We start from the raw sequence: 27,492 nt of genomic DNA on the forward strand, positions 1-27,492 counted from the left end.
GGGCTTGTTTCTGCGATTTATCATTCTATGATGACCTTGTGAAAGGAAACTGAAACACTCCAAGGGATGCCACATTGTTACAGGGAGTACTTTGTGTAAAGTTTGTGTAAAGTTCAAGTTGAGGATTGAACCTGGGACTCTGGTGCAGCAGCTTGACAAGTTATGGCACTCTGCTGTCCTGTATATTGGTGACCTTTCTATAGTCCTCAATGAACCAGGTTTGCTCCCATAACTTCATAGCATATGTCAGAGAGAGGGCTGTGCTGGGACACAGGTCACAGATTGTACTAGAATATAATTCTGCTACCATTAATAGCCCAGAAATCTTTACTGATAATCAATTTAGAGTGGGTGGCTCCATTCTGAATCCAATCCACCCAGCACAATGGTGGTGCCGAAGCAAAATTGTGAAGAAAATATTTTATCTCCATGTGAGATCTCCAGTTATCACCCCTACTAATGGTGTCATGGACAGATGACTTGACAACTCTCAGAGTTTGTTGTGAGAGACTTGCTGTAATAGTGATGCCTGAAAAAAATAATAGGATGTAAAAGTGTTTTGCTAATATTGGAAAGCATGTAAAAAGCCCTAATGTAAAGGGATTCAGTCTAACGCTAATGTCCTTCAGAAGTGACTAAGCTGGAGAACAGAGTGGCATGACCACAGGGTATGATTTAGGTGAATTGTATGGATGCTTTGATAAGAAGTGGGGAAAGCATGCGAGAAAGAGGAAATAGAGGGATTTTGCAAAAATGAAGATGAGGGCTTGACTGGGCTTGACAGAGCATAAACTCTGCCATGAACTGACTGGGTAAAAAGATGGTTTTGTGCTGTAAATGGGATTGGTAATTAGATTCTCTTGTAACCATCAAAAGGATGCCATTTTCCTGGGCCAATTACCCATCTTAATTGGAGAATAGTGTGCCGACTTTGAAATGGTTAATCAGCCAGTATAGGGCTTCAAGTTAATCGTAATAAATTAACTCTGAGGCCTTGCAGTTGAAAAGTCAATATAATGCCTCAAACAAAAAGCAAATTCAAAAGTAGTGTAGGAAGACCTGGCAAATCTTACAGCCACATTTTTGAACTATAATACATTATTTCATATATGGGTAAACCCAAAATGTGTTGAGAATTTTTTTTTAATTGAAGAGGAGAGCTAAGGAAATTTTAGCAATTCTGGTGAATTACTGCACAAAATAATCGTCACTCTCTGATCAAGGTCAATTAATGCAATTGCTCAAATAATTTGAGTTCTGAAACTAAAGGCAAAGGGGAAAAAAAGAAAAATACTATAATGTTAGCATAAAGATTTGGAAACTAGGAACTAGGAATATTTCAAATTGAGTACTGAAACAAAGATTAAACAAGAAGGCTAAAGATGTTAGAGAACTGGAACCACACACAAAAGTGCTGAACAAAGACATTTAAAAGAAATCCATATACAGATCAACTGCAAGAAGGAATGTAAAGTTTCAGTCGAAGATTTTAAAGATCAATTTTGTGATGGTTCATTGAGCATATTACATTCAGTTGGATTTTCAAGGCCTTGACTTACTTTAAATGTGGACTGTATTGTTGCCATTAAAGCATGTGAAATGTTCATGAATAGAAATGATGGTTGATATTATTTTAAGTCAAGTAAACCTGTTCGGCAAATTCCTTGGCCATTTATCACTTAAAGTCCCACCTCTAACATGCTCATGTACCACCTCATTTCTACAATTGGACTTTCAAAAAAAATGTTATTTTAATAATTTACCATTTTTTTTAAAAATCAACCAAGCAGACAAGAAAGGTTGCCTAGTTGCCTAGCTATTATTGGAATAGCTGCACAATGCTATTCCAAAGCCAGGTGAGAATCCAGTGCCATCTGTAAGGCGTTTTTAGGTTCTCCCCATTTCTGTGTGGATGCATTTGGGTGGTACCAGAAGAGTCTGTTATGGTGATGGGTTTATAAATCAGGATTAAATGAATGAGTTACAGAAAGATAAAGAAATAAAGACAATCTTTTAAAATCTCCTTATTGGGTTTCTCACAAAATGCTAATGGTAGCATCCTCATCGCAGAAGACTGGAATCCTGGAGTATGCAATGAAAATAAATGACCTTTGTTGTAACTCCAGACTGCAGTATACTAGAGGCTTCATTATTTTCTTTAATAATGCTTTTCAAGTCAGTTCTATCAGTAGGACTAATGCATGAAAATAGAAACAGCATGACCAGGATTTGTTTTTCTTTCTTTGGTGAAACACATACGTTAAAAAAGTAACAAAAGTTTTCAATATTTCAGTCACAAAATTCCAAACATTCACATTATACACTATACAATTTAAAATATAAATACAGTATTGCTCTATGTGCATTGTAAAGGGGAAATTTCATACTGAGCAATTTCTGTTTCTGTTCATAAAAAGGAAAGTGAGACCAAAATGGATGAAGCAACTAGGATATTTTCTTTTCAGAAATGAATTTACTGCAAAACATTAATAAAAAACCTTGCTGCTGGCCAGATCTGTTTTAATTTTTGGACATTTGTTTTGCTGACCACATGTTAACCCTTTGATCAACAGATACATTCTTTACTCTCAGTTCACTCCAAAGGTGAATTTAAAACAACGAGTTTGACTCTTCCTTACAATTTGTAAATGGCTTCAATGGAAAATCTCCACTCATATCAACAGAGTTGAATGAAAATTAGATCTTTAGAATTTAAACATTATTTCCTCATAATTTGAGTCAAAATGAAATATTTAGATCTGTTTCACTTATGCTAATTTTAAAAACACACGTTACTTCATACAAATGTCCATGGGTTAACAGCAGAAATGTACCAAAAATATATAGTTTGTTGCTTCTCTATCCAATCCTTTTAAAGCAAATGAATCAAATCCCAAGAATTAAACAAAATGGCCATACGTCAACATATGCTATACAGCTGCCACATTCACACATAAACATTCATTTAAAAATGCACTAAGATGGTTATATATATACAAAAATTAATTTATTTTTTGGGGATTTTTTTACAAAAAAATGTTGGTTTATATTCACCCTTAGAAGAAGGCAACTTCATATTGTAGTGTGGTTAGTAAGGGCTGCAAAAAGCTGCCATATCCAAGAAAGTTAATATATTAGCACTTTGACCTCAGAAAGAGTCAATAACATCCTCTGTGTTTGCTATTTTGATTGCTTGTATTCAGATGAGTTAAAGAGCAGCTTCACAATGCAGTCTCTGGGCTTGATCCCACCTTGTATCCTTAGAATTACACTACACAGGGGGGTGGGTGGAGGAGGGGGGTCTTGTTGCTGTAGAAGTTCTATAAAAATAGTTTTCTCTCACACTAACGCACCATGATCCTTTTCCATTCTCTGTGGATTTAACGTTGCTTATTATAGAGATCAGAATAGTATATCTGGGACAGCAATCAAAATGGTCCTCATGCAACTTCTGGATTACAACCAAATTATGACAAGAACACTTTCTTCCCACCCCCCCCCCCCCCCCCCACCACTTCATGGAGGTGCTTGCAATGCAGGAAAATGCTGCACAAAAGGTAAGGTAAAATATCCACCAGATGGTACAGAAATAGAGCTGAATGAATGCAATAGTAAAAATTGACTTTTTAATTTTAAACGTAAGTTAGCTTGGCAAAGTGAAAATGATGGCTTGAATATTAACTGTAAATTGGTTCACACCAACTAATATGACTGTAACTATTCCTGACTATAAAAAGAAGAAAAAAAACTAATGCTGGAAGAAGGTGCAAAAATGCTCTATATGCAAACAGTTAAAGAACTCCTTCAAATAGATGTGCAGTTTTTGCACATATAAATAAGTTTGCCCAATATTTGTAAAGCGACATTACTGAATGACATGAGAATTGTCAAATTTCAAATATCTGCTGTGCTATTTTAACCACAAAATGGATAAAAAGAGCAACAGGACTGCAGCTTTATTTTAACTTAACTTATTAAAATTATCTTGAAGTGTTTTGCAGTCCTTTTAAAAAAAAATCACATTTGAAGAAACTGCCATTTGATCTCTTCCAAATGCTTTGTTTTATCACATAAAATTGCCCCCACCCTGACCCAATCTCCCCCTTCCCCAAAATGTGTTACACTAGGCACTGTTTGGAACAGGTTTGGCTCGAATTGCAAGGAACAGTTTTCCCACCATTCAGTGGTGTAGTCAGTGCCTTGATTGGAACTTGCTGATCCAGCGATGGTGGTGTCTGCCATGTGAACTCTTTGATCCTTTTCGATAAAATCCATCAAAATACTTGAGACCGTTTTGTTGATATATGGAAGCTATCAAGCAGGAAAAAAAGCAAAATAGAACATTAATACAGAGCCCAAAATTAACATTTAATCAGAAAATAAAAGCAAAAATATTTAGCATACCTCAAACACTGACTTTTAATTAATTACAAATCAAAAATGCAGATGCCTTATTGGGGAAGTTTTCTCTGTTACTGAACTGCAATGACCAAGTCATGAGTGGAGTGGTTGGGAGGTGACATAATGTTAGTGACAATGATCCCATCATTATCCAATGACAACTGGACAATGACAACTGCTTGCAAGTCTTAACATTACCTAATGTAATTTAGGAGGAGTTTCACTAGAGACTGTAACCTCAGTAAACTACCAACTACCATCTTCTTAAGGACATTTGGAGATGTGCAGTTAATTACTTTGCCCTCACCCCCCTTTAATAAATCATGGTGTATAGGACCACTCATGTATAGGCCAACCCCGGAATTTCCACCTAAAATGTAGGGTTTGAGCAGTACCCTTTCTAGGCCGACTCCAAATCTGGCACTTATAGCTAAACATTGGATGCTGTTAAAACCAAATCTTAATATTTTAATACCAAATTATCCTTTCAATGTTTTCATTTTATTTGAATATTTTAAAATATTCCTGTAACAGGCCATTTAAAGCCTGTACAGAGCAGACAGCAATCGCACTGGGCAGATGGACTACGCAGGGGAGCGCTAAGACTTTGTTCATAACAAACAGGATATAAACAAGACTGCGTCGGAGCCAGAGGAAAGATGGCAGAAGTGTTGAGATTTTTTATGAATGTACATATACAGCACAGTAACAGGCCTTCTGGCCCACAATCCAATGCTGTCCAAGTATTCCCAATTTACCTCCAACTCCCATACATTTTGAAAGATGGGAGGAAATCGGAGCACCTGAAGGAAACCAACTCATACATGGGGAGAATGAACAAGAGCTAGATTTGAACCCGGCTTGCTGGCCCTGTAATAGTGTCATGCTAATCACTACACTAACCGTGTCACCATATTATGCTGACATTAATCGTATTATTGCTTCTAAATTGACTTAGCTACAAATTACAATTAAAAGGTTAAAGTTGCTTGCTATAACTGCCAATTAATTTGTAACATTGCCCTAAGTACTTCATCAGAGAATACAATCATCTTTTGCTATTGAACAGTTTACATGACTCAGCAAAATATTTTTGAATCAAAAAATAGATCACAGCGTAGAGATTTGACAATACCTGAAATTTTATCCCTCAGGGGATATAATATCCCTTTTATTTGAAGAATTTGTATTTCAAGAGCATAAACGCAAATTTAAATTTATTTACAATGTGGTCGAAGGTTATTCCAGCCATTGAAACCCATGCTTTCCAATTATACCCAATTAACTTACCAAAACCCTTATGATTTGGAGGAAGGGAAGAAACTGGAACAGCAGGGGAAAACCCTCACAGGTCACAGGGAGAACATACTAATTCCTTACAGTCAGTGCCAGATTCAGACCAGGGTCGCTGGTGCTATAATAAAACTATTGAATTGATGGCATCAATTCTCAAAATTATATTATCTATTGCATAAAATGGTCTGTTCTGACCTGCTAGCTTATTGGAGAACCTATTTATTTCAGTAAATAGGAGGAAATGTTTTTAATGTAAGATAAACATTTAAAAAAAAACAGTTGCCATAGATAAGAACACTCCAAAACTTCCTAAAGAATAAGATGATAACGGCATGGAGTTATAACAAATCTGGCCTTTTATTTCCATTCACCACTGTTGTCACTCCGAAAAATTACTTGCTAAAAAAGTTCAACAAAGCATACTATCATGAAAAATATATATATTCAGAAATCATATTAAAAATATTTATCAATTTATGCATTTTTTTGCCTCCCTCTCACCAATCTCTCAAAAATATTGGTCAAACTTACGCGTTATACAGGCAACTTTTGGCTTATCCCAGTATCCGTTGGTTCGGCACTTAATTATTGGAAAATGGCGTTGGATAAAGCCACTTCTGCAGTGGTATCTGACCATGGAATCTATTTCATATCGAGGCTTCAATTTTCCAAATGTTCTTGCATTTTTCACAACTGGCGGTTGGCCACAGGCAACTGAACAAAAAGAATACATCTACATGTTAACATTGATGATGAATTCATAATGATCATTAGATTGGGCAGATATTAGTTAACATTCTGTTCTCTCCATTCCTTGGTGGGGGCTGTATAACAAATAGGAAAATGTAATACCACTGAGAGGATAAAGTGGTGGTTCTCATCCTTTTTCGTCCTACTCACATACCACTTTAAGTAATTCCTATGCCATCAGTGCTCTGTAATTAGTAAGGGATTGGTTAAGAGGGTATGTGAGTGGGAAGGGAGAGTTGAGAATCTCTGCTCTCGACCCAAATGTTACTGAAATATTTTGCTTGAGAAAAATTGTCATTGGCCCATTTCCTTTGGAGTTATGAAACCGTACACATAACGAGTCAATTAGGTACGATTAAAACAATGGTTTTCAAACTTTATCTTTCCACCCACATCCCTAATGGTATAGGGATTACTTAAAGTGATATGTGAGAGATAAGAGAAAGGTTGAGAACCACTGGGATAAAATTCAGAATCTGCAGCATTTGACAATATTTTCCATTTCTCAGTGAAACCCCAAGCAATGATAGACAATAACTAAAAAATATTCCCAGAAAGAAAAAGAATTCAAGGTGTAAAAAAAAGATTAATCTCTGTGCGCAATTGATAGATTAACTCAACAACAATACTCTTCAATGAATGTTGAGGATGGAGCAGAGACAACGCTGATGGAAGCGGTCTAGGAGCCGTAGGTGATGCCGGTAGAGGACCCATGATTCAGAGCCGAACAGGAGCGTGGGTATGACAACGGCTCTGTACATGCTGATCTTTGTGTGTTTCTTCAGGTGATTGTTTTTCCAGACTCTTTTGTGTAGTCTTCCAAAGGCACTATTTGCCTTGGCGAGTCTGTTGTCTATTTCTTTGTCGATCCTTGCATCAGATGAAATGGTGCAGCTGAGGTAGGTAAACTGGTTGACTGTTTTGAGTTCTGTGTGTCCAATGGAGATGTGGGGGGGCTGATACTCATAGTGGGGAGCTGGCTGATGGAGGACCTCAGTTTTCTTCAGGCTGACTTCCAGGCCAAACATTTTGGCAGTTTTCGCAAAACAGGACGTCATGTGCTGGAGAGCTGGCTCTGAATGGGCAACTAAAGCAGCATCGTCTGCAAAGAGTAGTTCACGGACAAGTTTCTGTGAATCGTGGGTCCTCTACCGACATCATCTACGGCTCCTAGAACGCTTCCATCAGCGCTGTCTCCGCTCCATCCTCAACATTCATTGGAATTATTTCATCACCAACATCGAAGTACTCGAGCTGGCAGAATCCACGCTGCTGGGTCACGTCTCCAGAATGGAGGACCATCGCCTCCAACCGTGCATCTTGGCACCTCACAGTTTGACGGGCTGCAACCTCCTTTGAAGAAGACCGCAGAGCCCACCTCACTGACAAAAGACAAAGGAGGAAAAACCCAATACCCAACCCCAACCAACCAATTTTCCCTTGTAACTGCTGCAACCGTGCCTGCCTGTCCCGCATCGGACTTGTCAGTCACCAACAAGCCTGCAGCAGACATGGACATATCCCTCCATAAATCTTTGTCCGCGAAGCCAAGCCAAAGATACTCTTCAGTATATCACAGCCCCTCTGAAATTTCACATATTTGTTTTAATTCTCATTGAGAGAATTCCTTTTGGAATTATGCTAACTTGAAACCATTTTCTCGAGTATTAGTCTACAGATCAGATAGCCATTATTTCAGCTTGCATTGTGAAATACTGTACGTAGAGGAAACTTTCTGGTGCCTAGTTGGAGAATGAGTCAGAAAATATGGAGACAAAACGAATTTAAGATTTTCAACTTCATAGATAGTTCTAGTTTTAATTAATCGCTCATCTGGTTCTTTTCACGAATACATTGCTGCCACACTTACAGAGTAGAAGAGCAGAACAAAATGACTTATTCCCATTAATGTGAAACCAAAAAAACAACAGTGATCCTCAGGTGTCTTGGTGGGATAGGTGGTGAGGACATGTTCCTTCCAATGGGAGAATCTAGAACCAGTAGTACTGTTTAAAAATCAGGAACTGCCCTCTCAAGACAGAATTAAAATGAACTTTCCTCTCAGAGGTCTTGAAATTTTGGAACTCACTTCCTCAACCAGAATATTTTTAAATTGTGAGTAGATAGATAAGCAAGAGAATAAATAATTTCTTGAAGGTAGAAATGCAGAACTGAGGTTACAGTCAGATCAGTCTGGATCTTAATAAACGATGGTGCAGGTTTGAAAGCCAGTATGACCTACTCTTGGTTCTAATTCATGTTTGTCTCTCCGTATGTTCCTATGTTAGAATACAGAGCATAGAACATAAAAATCTACAGCATTGCTACAGGCCCTTCAGTCCACAATGTTGTTCCAACTTAATAACCTATTCTACCAACTGCCTCGAATTTCCCTACTGAATAACCTTCCATTTTTCTCTGTTCCATGCATCTATCTAATAGCTTCTTAAAAGATCCTAATGTACCTGCCTCCACCATTGTTGCCGGCAATGCATTACATGCACCCACCACTCTCTGTGAAGACTTACCTCTTACATCCCCCTGCACATACTGCCAAGTGCCTTGTGTTAGCCATTTTAGTCCTGGGTAAAAAGCCTCTGGCAAGTCACTCAATGAATGCCTCTCATCATTTTATACACCCCTATCAGATCATCTCTCATTCTCCATGGCTCCATGGAGAAAAGGCCAAGTTCACTCAACCATACTACATAAAGAGTTAAGAACTATTTATAATCTTTTAATATTGATAAACCTGTTTTTTTTTTACATTAAGCCAACTAACTATTAAAGACAAAAACAAGGGAGGAAACCAGAGTAACAGGAGAAAACCCATGCAGATCACAGGGAGAATGTACTAATTCCTTAAAAGAGCACTGGATTCAAACCCTGGATTCAAAACATGGTTTTAAACTTTGCTAATCACCTTATTTTGAAGTCATTGAGATATAAGCCAGGTCCACGAGACAATAAGACAATAGGATATAGGAGCAGAAGTAGGTCATTCAATCCACCAGCAACTGAAGTGATTTCAAATATCCTTACTATGAGGCTGAACTTCCTACATTATAACTTCATCTTCTTCTTAGGCTCTTCATTGAGATCGAATGTGACTTGTTTCCATTTTGGCTTCTGGGGTGACTGATGAGGCCAAAAAATACTATCGGTGGGACTGCAGTGTCTGGCAGAACAAATGAGCATCTGTGGGCATCTACCATAGCTTATGCTGGGCTTCTGCATGCTCCCAAAGGAAAGATTCAAGATTCTCAGTGTCATTCGTAATGCTTCAACTGCTGACATGCATCAGGGAATATCAGAAATTGGTGAGGATAATAAAATTTGTCAAGGACTCTCTGAGAACATCCTTGAATCTCATTCCTGTTCTAATCGCCTTTCCTTTTCAAAGGGTTGTGAAAGCACTCTGCAGTTCCTATGGTGCAAAAGATTAGCACTGAAAGTGGTCAGAGTCATAAAGAGACCAACATTATCCAGAATACAAACAAAAACTTTTCCAAAAGCAACATTGTTCTTATATTTGCTCATTACCCAGTGGAAAGTTGCCCGACAGCAAAGGATCACATACAACATCTCCTGCAGCTGATTAGCCTACAACATTCTGCCCAGGATCAGCATGAATCAAACATCCAGTCTAATAACTGCTGGAGACTTACAACCAAGTTGAATCAAGACTGAATGTCTTCAGGAGGAAACCATTTTTTTTTGGTGGGGGGGCAGCTGGACCCATAATCATGACTTTTCATCAGTTAAACTGGGTATTACAGGCAGTTCACTCACGGAATCCTCATTTTTCAATGACCATGCCAGAGCTATAGAGTGTTGCATGATGGAAACAGGTTGTTTGGGCCAACTTGTCAATGCTAACCAAATGAGTCCCATTTGCCAACATTTAGCCCATATCGCTCTAAACCTTTCACTTGACTAAATGTCTTCTGAATGTCACATATATCCCCACTTCTACCATTTCCTAAGACAGCTTGTTCCATGTCCACATCATCCTCTATGTGAAGATGCTCCTCAGGTCCTTCTTGAATCTTTCCTTCCCATTTTAAATCTTTTGCATTCACCCTCTCTGAGAAAAAAGGCTATGACTATTTAACTTATCTATGCACCTCATGATTTTATTAACCTCTATAAGGTCTGCATTTAGCCTCCCATGCTCCAAGGAGAAACATTCTAACAATATTTTTGTAATCATTTTGCATTCTTTGCAGCTTAATGATATCTTTCTGAAAGCTGGATGACCGAGACTGTGCACAATACGACAAGCATAGCTTGCCAATATCCTGTAAATATTATACTCAATGTCCTGTCCAATGAAGGCAAATATGCCAAATTCTTTCTTCACCACTCTGTCTACCTGTGTAACTACTGCAATTAATCCATGTAATTAATCCATGTATATCTTGGCTATTCATGACATTTACCATATATTTCTACGTGATCTAACTGAAAGGATTTTGTTGTGAGACTATCAGAAATCTGCAGAGAATAAACATCTGGCTCACCTGTTCCCTTTTTACATGTGTAGGTAAGGTGGTAGTTGCATGGTACATCATTCCACTGGCCATTTTCATGCCAGATCATAACCACACAGTCTTCTCCAGTAGAAAAGAAACTATCAGGCTGGTGTGGTCGCCAGTTTTCATATTGCTGTACAAAAAAAGCAACTCACATTACTGAATGTAAAGCAGCCATGACAAAAACAATTGGATAATCAGACTCTTCATGAATTTTGATTGCTGTGATATTGATCCCAACATTTTACACCTGTAATTTCTGAATAGTTATATACTAATTAAACAAGTCATTATGGCAAATACTGAAATGAAGCAAAAGTAACTGGAAACCAAGTTTTGAAAAATAGTTTAATAGTATTATGGATCACCAAATATTTTGCAAAAGTTTGACCCTGATTATTCCACAAATCACTGCTGCAAATATTTAGAGCCGATTTATCTCATGCAGGTGTTATAATGCTTTATGTTTCACTAACCAAGGAGAAAGGGCTAAAAGATATCTGGTCCATAATTCTGTGGCATTATGATAGAGAGGCTCAAGTCCCATATTTTAGCCTAATCAGTACTTAAAGCTCACTCATAGTGCGTGTTTCTACTGGGACACCTCGTATCACCCCGCATCACCCCGCATCACCCCGCATCACCGCTCATCACCTCGTATCACCTCGTATCACCTCGTATCACCCCGCATCACCTCGCATCACCTCACATCACCCCGCATCACCTCGCATCACCTCACATCACCTCGCATCACCCCGCATCACCCCGCATCACCGCTCATCACCTCGTATCACCTCGTATCACCTCATATCATCCCGCATCACCTCGCATCACCCCGCATCACCCCGCATCACCTCGCATCATCCCGCATCACCGCTCATCACCCCGCATCACCGCTCATCACCTCGCATCACCCCGTATCACCTCGCATCACCTCGCATCACCTCACATCACCCCGCATCACCTCGCATCACCTCACATCACCCCGCATCACCTCTCATCACCCCGCATCACCTCGCATCACCTCACATCACCCCGCATCACCTCACATCACCCCGCATCACCTCGCATCACCTCACATCACCCCGCATCACCTCACATCACCTCGTATCACCTCGTATCACCTCGTATCACCCCGCATCACCCCGTATCACCTCGTATCACCCCGCATTACCCCGCATCACCCCGCATCACCCCGCATCACCCCGCATCACCCCGCATCACCTCGCATCACCTCACATCACCTCGCATCACCCCGCATCACCCCGCATCACTGCTCATCAGCTCGTATCACCTCGTATCACCTCGTATCACCCCGCATCACCTCGCATCACCTCACATCACCTCACATCACCCCGCATCACCCCGCATCACCTCGCATCACCTCGCATCACCTCGTATCACCTCGTATCACCCCGCATCACCTCGTATCACCTCGTATCACCCCGCATCACCCCGCATCACCCCGCATCACCTCGCATCACCTCACATCACCTCGCATCACCCTGCATCACCCCGCATCACCGCTCATCACCTCGTATCACCTCGTATCACCTCGTATCACCCCGCATCACCTCGCATCACCTCACATCACCTCACATCACCCCGCATCACCTCGCATCACCTCACATCACCTCACATCACCCCGCATCACCCCGCATCACCGCTCATCACCGCTCACGTATCACCTCGTATCACCTCGTATCACCCCGCATCACCTCGCATCACCCCGCATCACCCCGCATCACCCCGCATCACCCCGCATCACCCCGCATCACCCCGCATCACCCCGCATCACCCCGCATCACCTCACATCACCTCACATCACCCCGCATCACCCCGCATCACCGCTCATCACCTCGTATCACCTCGTATCACCTCGTATCACCCCGCATCACCTCGCATCACCTCGTATCACCCCGCATCACCCCGCATCACCTCGCATCACCCCGCATCACCGCTCATCACCCCGCATCACCGCTCATCACCTCGCATCACCCCGTATCACCTCGCATCACCTCGCATCACCTCACATCACCCCGCATCACCTCGCATCACCTCACATCACCCCGCATCACCTCTCATCACCCCGCATCACCTCGCATCACCCCGCATCACCTCACATCACCCCGCATCACCTCGCATCACCTCACATCACCCCGCATCACCTCACATCACCCCGCATCACCTCGCATCACCTCACATCACCCCGCATCACCTCGTATCACCTCGTATCACCCCGCATCACCTCGTATCACCTCGTATCACCCCGCATCACCTCGCATCACCTCACATCACCCCGCATCACCTCGCATCACCTCACATCACCCCGCATCACCCCGCATCACCCCGCATCACCTCACATCACCCCGCATCACCTCACATCACCCCGCATCACCTCGCATCACCTCACATCACCTCACATCACCCCGCATCACCTCGCATCACCTCGCATCACCCCGCATCACCCCGCATCACCCCGCATCACCCCGCATCACCCCGCATCACCCCGCATCACCCCGCATCACCCCGCATCACCTCACATCACCCCGCATCACCCCGCATCACCTCGCATCACCTCGCATCACCCCGCATCACCCCGCATCACCGCTCATCACCTCGTATCACCTCGTATCACCTCGTATCACCCCGCATCACCTCGCATCACCCCGCATCACCCCGCATCACCTCGCATCACCCCGCATCACCCCGCATCACCCCGCATCACCTCGTATCACGCCGCATCACCTCGCATCTCCTCACATCACCCCGCATCACCTCGCATCACCTCACATCACCCCGCATCACCCCGCATCACCCCGCATCACCCCGCATCACCTCACATCACCCCGCATCACCTCGCATCACCCCGCATCACCCCGCATCACCCCGCATCACCCCGCATCACCCCGCATCACCCCGCATCACCCCGCATCACCCCGCATCACCCCGCATCACCTCGCATCACCCCGCATCACCCCGCATCACCTCACATCACCCCGCATCACCCCGCATCACCCCGCATCACCCCGCATCACCCCGCATCACCTCACATCACCCCGCATCACCTCACATCACCTCGTATCACCTCGTATCACCCCGCATCACCTCGCATCACCTCACATCACCTCACATCACCCCGCATCACCCCGCATCACCTCGCATCACCTCGTATCACCTCGTATCACCTCGTATCACCCCGCATCACCCCGCATCACCGCTCATCACCGCTCACGTATCACCTCGTATCACCTCGTATCACCCCGCATCACCTCGCATCACCCCGCATCACCCCGCATCACCTCGCATCACCGCGCATCACCCCGCATCACCCCGCATCACCTCGCATCACCCCGCATCACCTCACATCACCTCACATCACCCCGCATCACCCCGCATCACCGCTCATCACCTCGTATCACCTCGTATCACCTCGTATCACCCCGCATCACCTCGCATCACCTCGTATCACCCCGCATCACCCCGCATCACCTCGCATCACCCCGCATCACCGCTCATCACCCCGCATCACCGCTCATCACCTCGCATCACCCCGTATCACCTCGCATCACCTCGCATCACCTCACATCACCCCGCATCACCTCGCATCACCTCACATCACCCCGCATCACCTCTCATCACCCCGCATCACCTCGCATCACCCCGCATCACCTCACATCACCCCGCATCACCTCGCATCACCTCACATCACCCCGCATCACCTCACATCACCCCGCATCACCTCGCATCACCTCACATCACCCCGCATCACCTCGCATCACCTCGTATCACCCCGCATCACCTCGTATCACCTCGTATCACCCCGCATCACCTCGCATCACCTCACATCACCCCGCATCACCTCGCATCACCTCACATCACCCCGCATCACCCCGCATCACCCCGCATCACCTCGCATCACCCCGCATCACCTCACATCACCCCGCATCACCTCGCATCACCTCACATCACCTCACATCACCCCGCATCACCCCGCATCACCTCACATCACCTCGCATCACCCCGCATCACCCCGCATCACCCCGCATCACCCCGCATCACCCCGCATCACCCCGCATCACCCCGCATCACCCCGCATCACCCCGCATCACCCCGCATCACCTCGCATCACCCCGCATCACCTCACATCACCCCGCATCACCCCGCATCACCTCACATCACCTCACATCACCCCGCATCACCCCGCATCACCGCTCATCACCTCGTATCACCTCGTATCACCTCGTATCACCCCGCATCACCTCGCATCACCCCGCATCACCCCGCATCACCTCGCATCACCCCGCATCACCCCGCATCACCCCGCATCACCTCGCATCACCCCGCATCACCTCACATCACCTCACATCACCCCGCATCACCCCGCATCACCGCTCATCACCTCGTATCACCTCGTATCACCTCGTATCACCCCGCATCACCTCGCATCACCTCGTATCACCCCGCATCACCCCGCATCACCTCGCATCACCCCGCATCACCGCTCATCACCCCGCATCACCGCTCATCACCTCGCATCACCACGTATCACCTCGCATCACCTCGCATCACCTCACATCACCCCGCATCACCTCGCATCACCTCACATCACCCCGCATCACCCCGCATCACCTCGCATCACCTCACATCACCCCGCATCACCTCGTATCACCCCGCATCACCTCGTATCACCTCGTATCACCCCGCATCACCTCGCATCACCCCGCATCACCTCGCATCTCCTCACATCACCCCGCATCACCTCGCATCACCTCACATCACCCCGCATCACCTCGCATCACCCCGCATCACCCCGCATCACCTCGCATCACCCCGCATCACCTCACATCACCCCGCATCACCCCGCATCACCCCGCATCACCGCTCATCACCTCGTATCACCTCGTATCACCTCGTATCACCCCGCATCACCTCGCATCACCTCGTATCACCCCGCATCACCCCGCATCACCTCGCATCACCTCACATCACCCCGCATCACCTCGTATCACCTCGTATCACCCCGCATCACCTCGTATCACCTCGTATCACCCCGCATCACCTCGTATCACCCCGTATCACCCCGCATCACCTCGCATCACCTCGCATCACCCCGCATCACCTCGCATCACCCCGCATCACCCCGCATCACCCCGCATCACCTCACATCACCCCACATCACCTCACATCACCCCGCATCACCTCACATCACCCCAAATCACCTCGCATCACCTCACATCACCTCACATCACCCCGCATCACCCCGCATCACCCCGCATCACCCCGCATCACCCCGCATCACCCCGCATCACCCCGCATCACCCCGCATCACCTCGCATCACCTCGCATCACCCCGCATCACCCCGCATCACCGCTCATCACCTCGTATCACCTCGTATCACCTCGTATCACCCCGCATCACCTCGCATCACCTCACATCACCCCGCATCACCCCGCATCACCTCGCATCACCTCACATCACCTCGCATCACCCCGCATCACCGCTCATCACCTCGTATCACCCCGCATCACCTCACATCACCTCGCATCACCCCGCATCACCCCGCATCACCTCGCATCACCCCGCATCACCTCGCATCACCCCGCATCACCTCACATCACCTCACATCACCCCGCATCACCCCGCATCACCGCTCATCACCTCGTATCACCTCGTATCACCTCGTATCACCCCGCATCACCTCGCATCACCTCGTATCACCCCGCATCACCCCGCATCACCTCGCATCACCCCGCATCACCGCTCATCACCCCGCATCACCGCTCATCACCTCGCATCACCCCGTATCACCTCGCATCACCTCGCATCACCTCCCATCACCCCGCATCACATCGCATCACCTCACATCACCCCGCATCACCTCTCATCACCCCGCATCACCCCGCATCACCTCACATCACCCCGCATCACCCCGCATCACCTCACATCACCCCGCATCACCTCGCATCACCTCACATCACCCCGCATCACCTCGTATCACCTCGTATCACCCCGCATCACCTCGTATCACCTCGTATCACCCCGCATCACCTCGCATCACCTCACATCACCCCGCATCACCCCGCATCACCTCACATCACCCCGCATCACCTCACATCACCCCACATCACCCCGCATCACCTCACATCACCCCGCATCACCTCGCATCACCTCACATCACCTCGCATCACCCCGCATCACCTCGCATCACCTCACATCACCTCGCATCACCCCGCATCACCCCGCATCACCCCGCATCACCCCGCATCACCCCGCATCACCCCGCATCACCCCGCATCACCCCGCATCACCCCGCATCACCTCGCATCACACCGCATCACCTCACATCACCCCACATCACCTCGCATCACCTCACATCACCTCACATCACCCCGCATCACCCCGCATCACCGCTCATCACCTCGTATCACCTCGTAGCACCTCGTATCACCCCGCATCACCCCGCATCACCCCGCATCACCCCGCATCAACCCGCATCACCCCGCATCACCCCGCATCACCCCGCATCACCTCACATCACCTCGCATCACCCCGCATCACCCCGCATCACCCCGCATCACCGCTCATCACCTCGTATCACCTCGTATCACCTCGTATCACCCCGCATCACCTCGGATCACCTCGGATCACCCCGCATCACCCCGCATCACCCCGCATCACCGCTCATCACCTCGCATCACCCCGCATCACCTCGCATCACCTCACATCACCCCGCATCACCTCGCATCACCCCGCATCACCTCGCATCACCCCGCATCACCTCGCATCACCTCGCATCACCCCGCATCACCCCGCATCACCTCGCATCACCCCGCATCACCCCGCATCACCCCGCATCACCCCGCATCACCCCGCATCACCCCGCATCACCCCGCATCACCCCGCATCACCCCGCATCACCTCGCATCACCCCGCATCACCTCACATCACCCCGCATCACCTCGCATCACCTCACATCACCCCGCATCACCCCGCATCACCCCGCATCACCGCTCATCACCTCGTATCACCTCGTATCACCTCGTATCATCCCGCATCACCTCGCATCACCCCGCATCACCCCGCATCACACTGCATCACCCCGCATCACCCCGCATCACCTCGCATCACCCCGCATCACCTCACATCACCTCACATCACCCCGCATCACCCCGCATCACCGCTCATCACCTCGTATCACCTCGTATCACCTCGTATCACCCCGCATCACCTCGCATCACCCCGCATCACCCCGCATCACCTCGCATCACCCCGCATCACACCGCATCACCCCGCATCACCCCGCATCACCTCGCATCACCCCGCATCACCTCACATCACCCCGCATCACCCCGCATCACCGCTCATCACCTCGTATCACCTCGTATCACCTCGTATCACCCCGCATCACCTCGCATCACCTCGTATCACCCCGCATCACCCCGCATCACCTCGCATCACCCCGCATCACCGCTCATCACCCCGCATCACCGCTCATCACCTCGCATCACCCCGTATCACCTCGCATCACCTCGCATCACCTCACATCACCCCGCATCACCTCGCATCACCTCACATCACCCCGCATCACCTCACATCACCCCGCATCATCTCGCATCACCTCACATCACCCCGCATCACCTCACATCACCCCGCATCACCTCGCATCTCCTCACATCACCCCGCATCACCTCACATCACCCCGCATCACCTCGCATCACCTCACATCACCCCGCATCACCTCGCATCACCTCACATCACCCCGCATCACCCCGCATCACCCCGCATCACCTCACATCACCCCGCATCACCTCACATCACCCCGCATCACCTCGCATCACCTCACATCACCCCGCATCACCTCGCATCACCTCACATCACCCCGCATCACCCCGCATCACCCCACATCACCCCGCATCACCCCGCATCACCCCGCATCACCCCGCATCACCCCGCATCACCCCGCATCACCCCGCATCACCTCGCATCACCCCGCATCACCCCGTATCACCCCGTATCACCCCGCATCACCTCGTATCACCCCGCATCACCCCGCATCACCCCGCATCACCCCGCATCACCTCACATCACCCCGCATCACCTCACATCACCCCGCATCACCCCGCATCACCTCACATCACCTCGCATCACCCCGCATCACCTCGCATCACCTCACATCACCTCACATCACCCCGCATCACCTCGCATCACCCCGCATCACCTCGCATCACCTCGCATCACCTCGCATCACCCCGCATCACCTCACATCACCTCGTATCACCTCGTATCACCTCGTATCACCCCGCATCACCTCGCATCACCCCGCATCACCCCGCATCACCCCGCATCACCCCGCATCACCTCGCATCACCCCGCATCACCTCACATCACCCCGCATCACCCCGCATCACCGCTCATCACCTCGTATCACCTCGTATCACCTCGTATCACCCCGCATCACCTCGCATCACCTCGTATCACCCCGCATCACCCCGCATCACCTCGCATCACCCCGCATCACCGCTCATCACCCCGCATCACCGCTCATCACCTCGCATCACCCCGTATCACCTCGCATCACCTCGCATCACCTCACATCACCCCGCATCACCTCGCATCACCTCACATCACCCCGCATCACCTCTCATCACCCCGCATCACCTCGCATCACCTCACATCACCCCGCATCACCTCGCATCACCTCACATCACCCCGCATCACCTCACATCACCCCGCATCACCTCGCATCACCTCACATCACCTCACATCACCCCGCATCACCCCGCATCACCGCTCATCACCTCGTATCACCTCGTATCACCTCGTATCACCCCGCATCACCTCGCATCACCCCGCATCACCCCGCATCACCCCGCATCACACCGCATCACCCCGCATCACCCCGCATCACCTCGCATCACCCCGCATCACCTCACATCACCTCACATCACCCCGCATCACCCCGCATCACCGCTCATCACCTCGTATCACCTCGTATCACCTCGTATCACCCCGCATCACCTCGCATCACCCCGCATCACCCCGCATCACCTCGCATCACCCCGCATCACCCCGCATCACCTCGCATCACCCCGCATCACCGCTCATCACCCCGCATCACCGCTCATCACCTCGCATCACCCCGTATCACCTCGCATCACCTCGCATCACCTCACATCACCCCGCATCACCTCGCATCACCCCGCATCACCCCGTATCACCCCGCATCACCTCGCATCACCCCTCATCACCGCGCATCACTGCTCATCACCCCACATCACCTCGTATCACCCCTCATCACCCCGCATCTCCCCGAATCACCGCTCATCACCTCGCATCACCTCGCATCACCCCGCATCACCCCGCATCACCCCGCATCACCCCGCATCACCCCGCATCACCTCGCATCACCGCTCATCACCTCGCATCACCCCGCATCACCTCGTATCACCCCGCATCACCTCGCATCACCCCTCATCACCGCGCATCACTGCTCATCACCCCACATCACCTCGTATCACCCCTCATCACCCCGCATCACCCCGAATCACCGCTCATCACCTCGCATCACCCCGCATCACCTAGCATCACCTCGCATCACCCCGCATCACCTCGCATCACTGCTCATCACCTCGCATCACCCCGCATCACCTCGCATCACCCCGTATCACCCCACATCACCCCGCATCACCTCGTATCACCCCTCATCACCGCGCATCACCCCGCATCACCTCATATCACCCAGCATCACCCCGCATCACCCACATCGCCCCGAATTTTCACTGCTCAGTAGAAACACGGTCATAGTTATGGTACACGTTTAAGCTTCTAACTGCCTAAGTGATCACACTTCTTCCTCTTCTTAGTCCAATGGATGGTGCCATATAGTCTAGAACTAACTCCATGAAATTTTTTTAATAACAAATTGTAACAAACTTTTCATTTAACAAATGATATTCTAAAAATTAAATTGGTAACATTTTATTTAACTTTGAACATTTTTTTAGATCTTGGTTGAAAGTGCCAGTTGTTACCTTAAGAAGTGAATTAATAAAGTAGACAAAGCGCATTTGTTCCAAAGGGAACAATTTATAAATGGATACTTTGGCCTAAATTCCATTCCTTTTGCTTTCATTGGCAGGTTTACCTTTCTTTCTGTTTCACTTGGACATGCAAAATATATTTTTTATACAGTCAAATAAATATTCTTAATCTGATCTATTTGTCAATCAGTACCCATTTTGACACAATCCAATGTTCAGCCTTACCAACTAGAATATTCTTTTTTAATCATTTGTTTTGTAATTAATGCTGATAATCCAAAAGAAAACAGAATAGGATTTGTATCAATGCTCAAAACCTTCAAAAACATAGAAGAAATAATTCAAGGACCACAACAAAGGATAAAATTATTCCACTAATTCACACATTGCATGACCTTATTTGTGTTAATGGCCAGAAAATAAAATCAATACTTCAATACACTAATACACAATAGAAAAAGATAAGAATACTTTGCACAGCGGGTAGATCTTTGACCTCATAATTCATCCTTGAATTTCAACTCTGTTGAAGCATACTGATTTTCATTCAGCCACAATGCGTCCCTTTGTGATTTAAGATTCAAGATTCCTTAGTTGCCATGTAACAGAACAGAACATGTAATACTACATGAAATTGCCTTCAGCCTGCCATAAGGCAGACAAGGAATCACCATTAATATTGCCCCTTACAAAGTCCCCAAACTATCCTGAGGGCAACTTGATGCATTCTGTCAAAAGTTCATTGACCTATCATCCTGCTTTCCATCATGTTGATTTTAAAATACTCATCCTTTTTGCATTTGTTTACTCCCAATGAAAAGTGGATGTTACCAGTAGTTATGTCCCTATGACAAATAACATGGTAGGAAGATTAGAGATGTATTGAGATCTGGTTTGAGATGTAGTAAAATGCACCTTCAAGCTGATCAAACACAATTATTACAATCTTGCTTCTTTAGCTTTGATTCCCTACATCTCATCCCTCCTACATATCTACAAATATTCTACTTCTCAACAGGGATAGTTATTAAATGATGAATTGTGCGTGCAGCAGTGATATTTGATAAGGTCAAATCTCAAACAAAAGTTGTATTCACTGTGGCTACAACTTCAATGAATATGCAATGTATTATTTATTGTATGGGGATGCAAATTTAAAAATGAGGACATTGTTTCTGAAAACATTCCGCTTTTACAGTTATATTTCAAATGCATGTTTTGAAATTATTTTATGCAACTGTGCTTTATGTGGCTGTTACTCGACAGATTAAAGTGCCAAGACATTGAATCAGATAGCACTGCCTTGTCAAAATTGAGCCAAATTTGATAAAGAAATATTCCCACTAATTTGCTAAAATTTTGGCAATATCATGCAGTCTGAATCATTTACAGAGATAAAATTTAGCATTATTGACATGACAATGACGTTCACAATTTACTGGTATATGGAATTTCTACAGAGGAAGTCTATCATGCACTTCCTTCTGCTCATTATAAATAAAATGTACTGTAGTTCTAAACATTTACTTTATAATGCTTATCTGGTGAAATGCATGATTAATTGTGGATAGTTTTCTTGCCTCTGCTGAGTCTTTTTATCAGAACCAATAGGACTTGCCTGTGTAGATCTTTGCCAGTAATATTCCTACAAACCGGTGGCATTGGTTGTTTGACCCGAATTAGACATAGGAATCCTCTTAAAGAGGCCTTGTTTGTGACATCCACTTCAAAAGAGAATGAAAAGAAATTCACGACCACTATGGCTCTCTATATTTGCAATGTTCTCCTAATGACAATTTTTACATGTGTTTAAAATCTTGATTTATAATTTCAGATCTTAGAGCAAGAATTGGCAAGTACTTCCTACAACGATAAAGCTATCAAAACAGATCCATTCTCCTCATAAGCCTTGATATTTCTTATAATGATTCACACATTGAAGTGAAGCCAAATGAAACAATTTGACAGGGTCAAGTTGGGCCATTTGTTCCTGTCTGTCCACGGTGAAAGAAACAACAATTACACTGCAGTACAATTAACTCATGAAACACTTTCAAAACATAAAGGGTCGCAGCTAGAGAGAGTTAGATACCTGGAGCGTGAAGGAGAGAGGTGCATAGGTTGAGAGGGTATTTGGTTTGTCATAAATTCATTTAATTCATATGTCTTGGAAGGAGTGAATAATCCATGCATATCATCTGGTTGTGCATTTATTTCTTTGAGATCAAAAATGTCCATTATTTGGTAGTGTGATTTGGAGGAGGCTTAAACACATCACTTGACATTTGACATTTGTGAAGAACACATCACTTGACATTTGTGAAAAACACATCACTTGACATTTGTGAAGAACCCAAAAACACTTCTGTTGTAACATTTTATTCTACTTGGACTGAAAATGCTTAACACAGAGAAAAAAAATCATCTTAACTGAGAAAAGGGTTAAAAAAAATTCCCACTGCATTCTCTGATTAAGCATCAAAGATAGATTTAGGTTACAACAGAAGACTGCAAAAAAAAATCATTTAAATTAATCTGAATGGCAGCAGGGTGTTTGTAATTGCTGTGAGGCTGTTACAGGAGTGGCTTCAATGAGAAGGCTGAAGGTTCATTAATGAGCATCCTGCCACTATATTATTTCTCCTGCTAACACCTGTTCCAAGTTCGAAGTGAACATCAATTAGGAGCGATCATTTTTTTTTCTGAGGCTCCAGGTTCCTTTGTGATATAAATTTATACCTCTATCCTTTGCAGTAAGTAATATACACTAGGGAGGTCCTGTCAAATGCATATTGCTTGTTTTCCAGGCAAATGTTGACAGGGCTGTGCTGCAGAGCTGTCAGTCACTTTAATTTTCAGGTCCCTATTGGAATACATGCACACTCAGCTGTGATGCTGGACAATGCACTGCAAATGCAGTCGATCCATCAGAAAAGGGAAGCTGATGTCATTAGCCTTTTTTGCTGCTCGTACAAAAATTTTGAAATTTTGTACTGCATGCACCACGTTGTTTGGTCTTTGTTTTTTTTTATTTCTTATAGTTAAATCTATTATGCCTTGGGCACAGGAAGATATCTGCCTTTCCAAGTTCTTTCTTTCATGAGGCTCTACTTGCTTCTATGGAACATTGGAAATTTGGTTCTTTTGCAAACATTCCTATTGTTCACAGTCTGATGTATAATTCTGATAGAAGGGGATGAGATAACTGGAATTTTAAATATCTTAACTGCTGGAACATGGCTGCAGCCTACCATTGTACTTTATTTGTGACATACTGAATAAATTAACCATCTCCGACATTGCATCTCCCCGAAGTCTTTGATTTTAAGACAGCTGGATGCAGTATTGTGAAATTAAGGCCCGATTTGTTAATCAAATGTTTACTGAAAGGATGTAAAACTCATTCTCCAAGGTTTCTTAAAGACATTCACATGAGGACCATAATTAATGTACAGGAAATTTGGCACAGCACTTTTAGCCAGCAATCAGAGTTTGAATCCTGCACTGTCTGTAAGGAGTTTGTATGTTCTCCCCATGTCTGCAAGGGTTTTCTCCGGGTGATCTGGTTTAATTCCACTGTTCAAAATGTATCAGGGGTGTAGGTCAATTGGATGTAATTGGGCGGCATCGGCTCGTAAGCCGAAAGGGCCTGTTACTGTGCTGTATCTCCAAATATTTAAAAATGAATATAATATTTAATGTAATGTTGCAGGCTTTTCTAATTATTTTTAGTAGAGTTACTTTGGGGGTTTGAACAGGGAAAGACATTCACAGATAGTAACATTTTGAACAGACAGTCTGGCACTTAATTTAAACCTGTAAACGATGTTCTTGTTCTCAATGGCTATTTATGCAAGAAGACATCCATTCAAAGAGAAAGTCATCTGCTTATGATTCAGACTTTTGGGAAATTGAAACTGAAACCCAGAATTGATCATTCAAGTCATGTGATTGATACACTTGAAAAAACAGCATTTAGTTTATCAGAAAGTCATATGGAAAGATAAAATTGAAGGGACTGTGGAAGAGATGGTCACTTCTGCTGTTTCTATTTGTCAGAGGAGAGCAGTGATCTACTGTGCCCATTGTAATGATCATTTTTGATTGACCCATGTCTGGGTAAAGGATTTCATTTAACCCTTGCCTGGGTTCATGAGAGCATTGCAGAAGTCAGAAGATTCGTAACCCCTATGCAAGGAAGAGGGGGTGTTGTGACAAATCATTCGTATGAAGGAACATTTCTCTGAGAGCAACTCGACAAGAATTCATGAACTTTGAGAAGTCTGCTGATACGGTGTCTCATGAACTTCATAATTTCTTCTGAACATCAGTTTAAAGGTTATGAGTTTCAACACAAAATTTCTAAGACTGAACTTTGAATTGACTTTTCAGAATTGTGCCTAAGCTGTAATCATTTGGGAAATCCACACACACACACACACACACACACACACACACACACACACACACACACACACACACACACACACACACACACACACACACACACACACACACACGCGCGCGCGCGCATGCGCATAGTTGGTGTTACGTTTAGATTAAGTAAGATGTTGCTATTAATGGTAGTTAATTTCTTTGCTGGCATGTAAGCAAATTGGGTGCAATTGAGCGGCACAATTGACATAGCGATTAGCACAATGCCTTTATAGTGCCAGCGACTGGGACCGGGGTTCAAATTCTGCTCTGACTGTAAGGAGTTTGTACGTTCTCCCTGTGACTGTGTGTGTTTTCTCTGAGGGCTCCACTTTCCTCCTACCATTCAAAATGAACCGGGGGTGTAGGTTTATTGGGCAGCTCGGGCTCGTGGGCTGAAACGGTCTGTTATTGCGCTGTATGTTTATATTTATAAATTTAATTTATAAACCTAATACATTTATAGAAAAAATATGAAGTTAGTTATATATATATAGTTATGGAGTCCAGAAGACCTCAAACACCAGCAGCAATAGAACGCAAGGTTATTTAAACAAAAGTAGTTTTTAATTATATTTGAACAAGAAAACAGAATTAAACTTTAACCCACTTAATTAACCTACCTAACCCAATTAATTCCCCCCTCTAATACTAAGGCACAAGTGTGTGGAATGTATATTTAAGATTAGAAAATTTCTTTGGATGACAGTCCAAACTCACTGGTTGCAGGCAATTCTTGAACTGTGCACAGAAGTTAGCATTAACAAAGTTCACCAGGCTTTGTATTAGTGACTGACTCCATCACATGGGGGTATGTACCAATAAAAAGAAGCAGAGTCCTACAGCTGCAAGTTTACACTATTTAAGTCAGCCATGCCCAACTTACTGCTGCCATAGAATCTCAGGAGTTAAGACTCCACTCTGCATTCAGGGAGAGTGATGGCTTAAAATAATATAACAGCTAAGATCAGGAGCAAGCTGGAAGACCAAAGCCTACTCCACCTTCTGATAAGATCATGGCTGATTTCATTCCCATAATTCTTCATTCCCTATGGTCTCTAAATCTCTCCATCTCAGTGTATCAACTAAGTGGCAAAATTTGCTCAAGATTATCACTTATTTTAAGGCACTAGTTGTATTTAATTAGAATTTTATTTAAGTCATTGATCTATTGACAAAATTAGTGTAACATCGCTATAGCTCCTAGTTGTAATAGATTGGTTGAAACATGCCTAAAATATTTGGCTTCTTTCAAGATTGGACCACACCTAATGACTATTTATTTCAGATTACGATTTCAGATTTATTGTCAGAGTACATATATGGACTTAGCCTGGACAGGTTGCTTTATCTTGAACAACATGGTTCCTAGAAGAAATAGGAATTGAAAACCTAGGGCAACGTGAAATTTTACATCTGCAAAATTCAGATATACAGCATAGTACAGGCCATCCCAATCCACTAGCACGTGCCACCCAAATACCCCAGTTAACCTCCAAACCCTGTATGTTTTTGAAGGGTGGGAGGAAACTGGAGCAACTGGAGGAAACCCACGCAGACATGACGAGAATGTACAAACTCCTTACAGACAACGTCAGCTTTGAATCCAGGTTGCTGGCGCGGTAATAATGTTGCACTAACTGCTATGCTAACCATACGCCCAAGTGATGCTGAAACTTGTAGATCCAAATGCATTTATGTTTCATCTGTGAATCTTTCTGTGTTCTCTGTCAAGAGGCAACTGAAATGTTCAAAAAAGACACTTGCTTCTGACTGTTATTGCTGATTGGAAAGTTGGAGATATTTGAGGCAGGTTAAGCCACAATGTCCTCACTAGTTAAATAGCTTACTGGCTCTCTTTGTTTAACCATGCGAATTGAAGGTTGAACATCTGAGTCAAAACTCAGAAAATCTGCTGACACCCTAAAACAGACCCACCCAGAGTGAGGCCTTTGAAAGACAAAAACTCAGGAAGAGGATTGGCAACTGGTTATAACTTCCACTCTGGCCATTGGCTAAGGGAAATGTTCAC

The 27,492-nt window shown here is 45.5% G+C and overlaps 1 protein-coding gene across 1 annotated transcript in view; it reads right to left on the reverse strand.

Annotated features, from left to right (window-relative positions):
* Positions 1-2,128: 2,128 nt before the first annotated feature.
* Positions 2,129-27,492, reverse strand: part of LOC138762704 (versican core protein-like) — a 235,676-nt gene continuing 210,312 nt past the window's right edge. The window contains exons 13-15 of the mRNA XM_069936293.1: positions 10,971-11,115; positions 6,229-6,411; positions 2,129-4,311 (exon numbers count right to left, since the gene is read on the reverse strand). Coding sequence (XP_069792394.1) covers positions 4,193-4,311; positions 6,229-6,411; positions 10,971-11,115 — 447 coding nt within the window. The 3' untranslated portion in view covers positions 2,129-4,192. The remainder of the gene's footprint in view (positions 4,312-6,228; positions 6,412-10,970; positions 11,116-27,492) is intronic.

The sequence above is a fragment of the Narcine bancroftii genome, chromosome 1 (assembly GCF_036971445.1).
Source record: "Narcine bancroftii isolate sNarBan1 chromosome 1, sNarBan1.hap1, whole genome shotgun sequence".
Classification (NCBI taxonomy): domain Eukaryota; kingdom Metazoa; phylum Chordata; class Chondrichthyes; order Torpediniformes; family Narcinidae; genus Narcine; species Narcine bancroftii.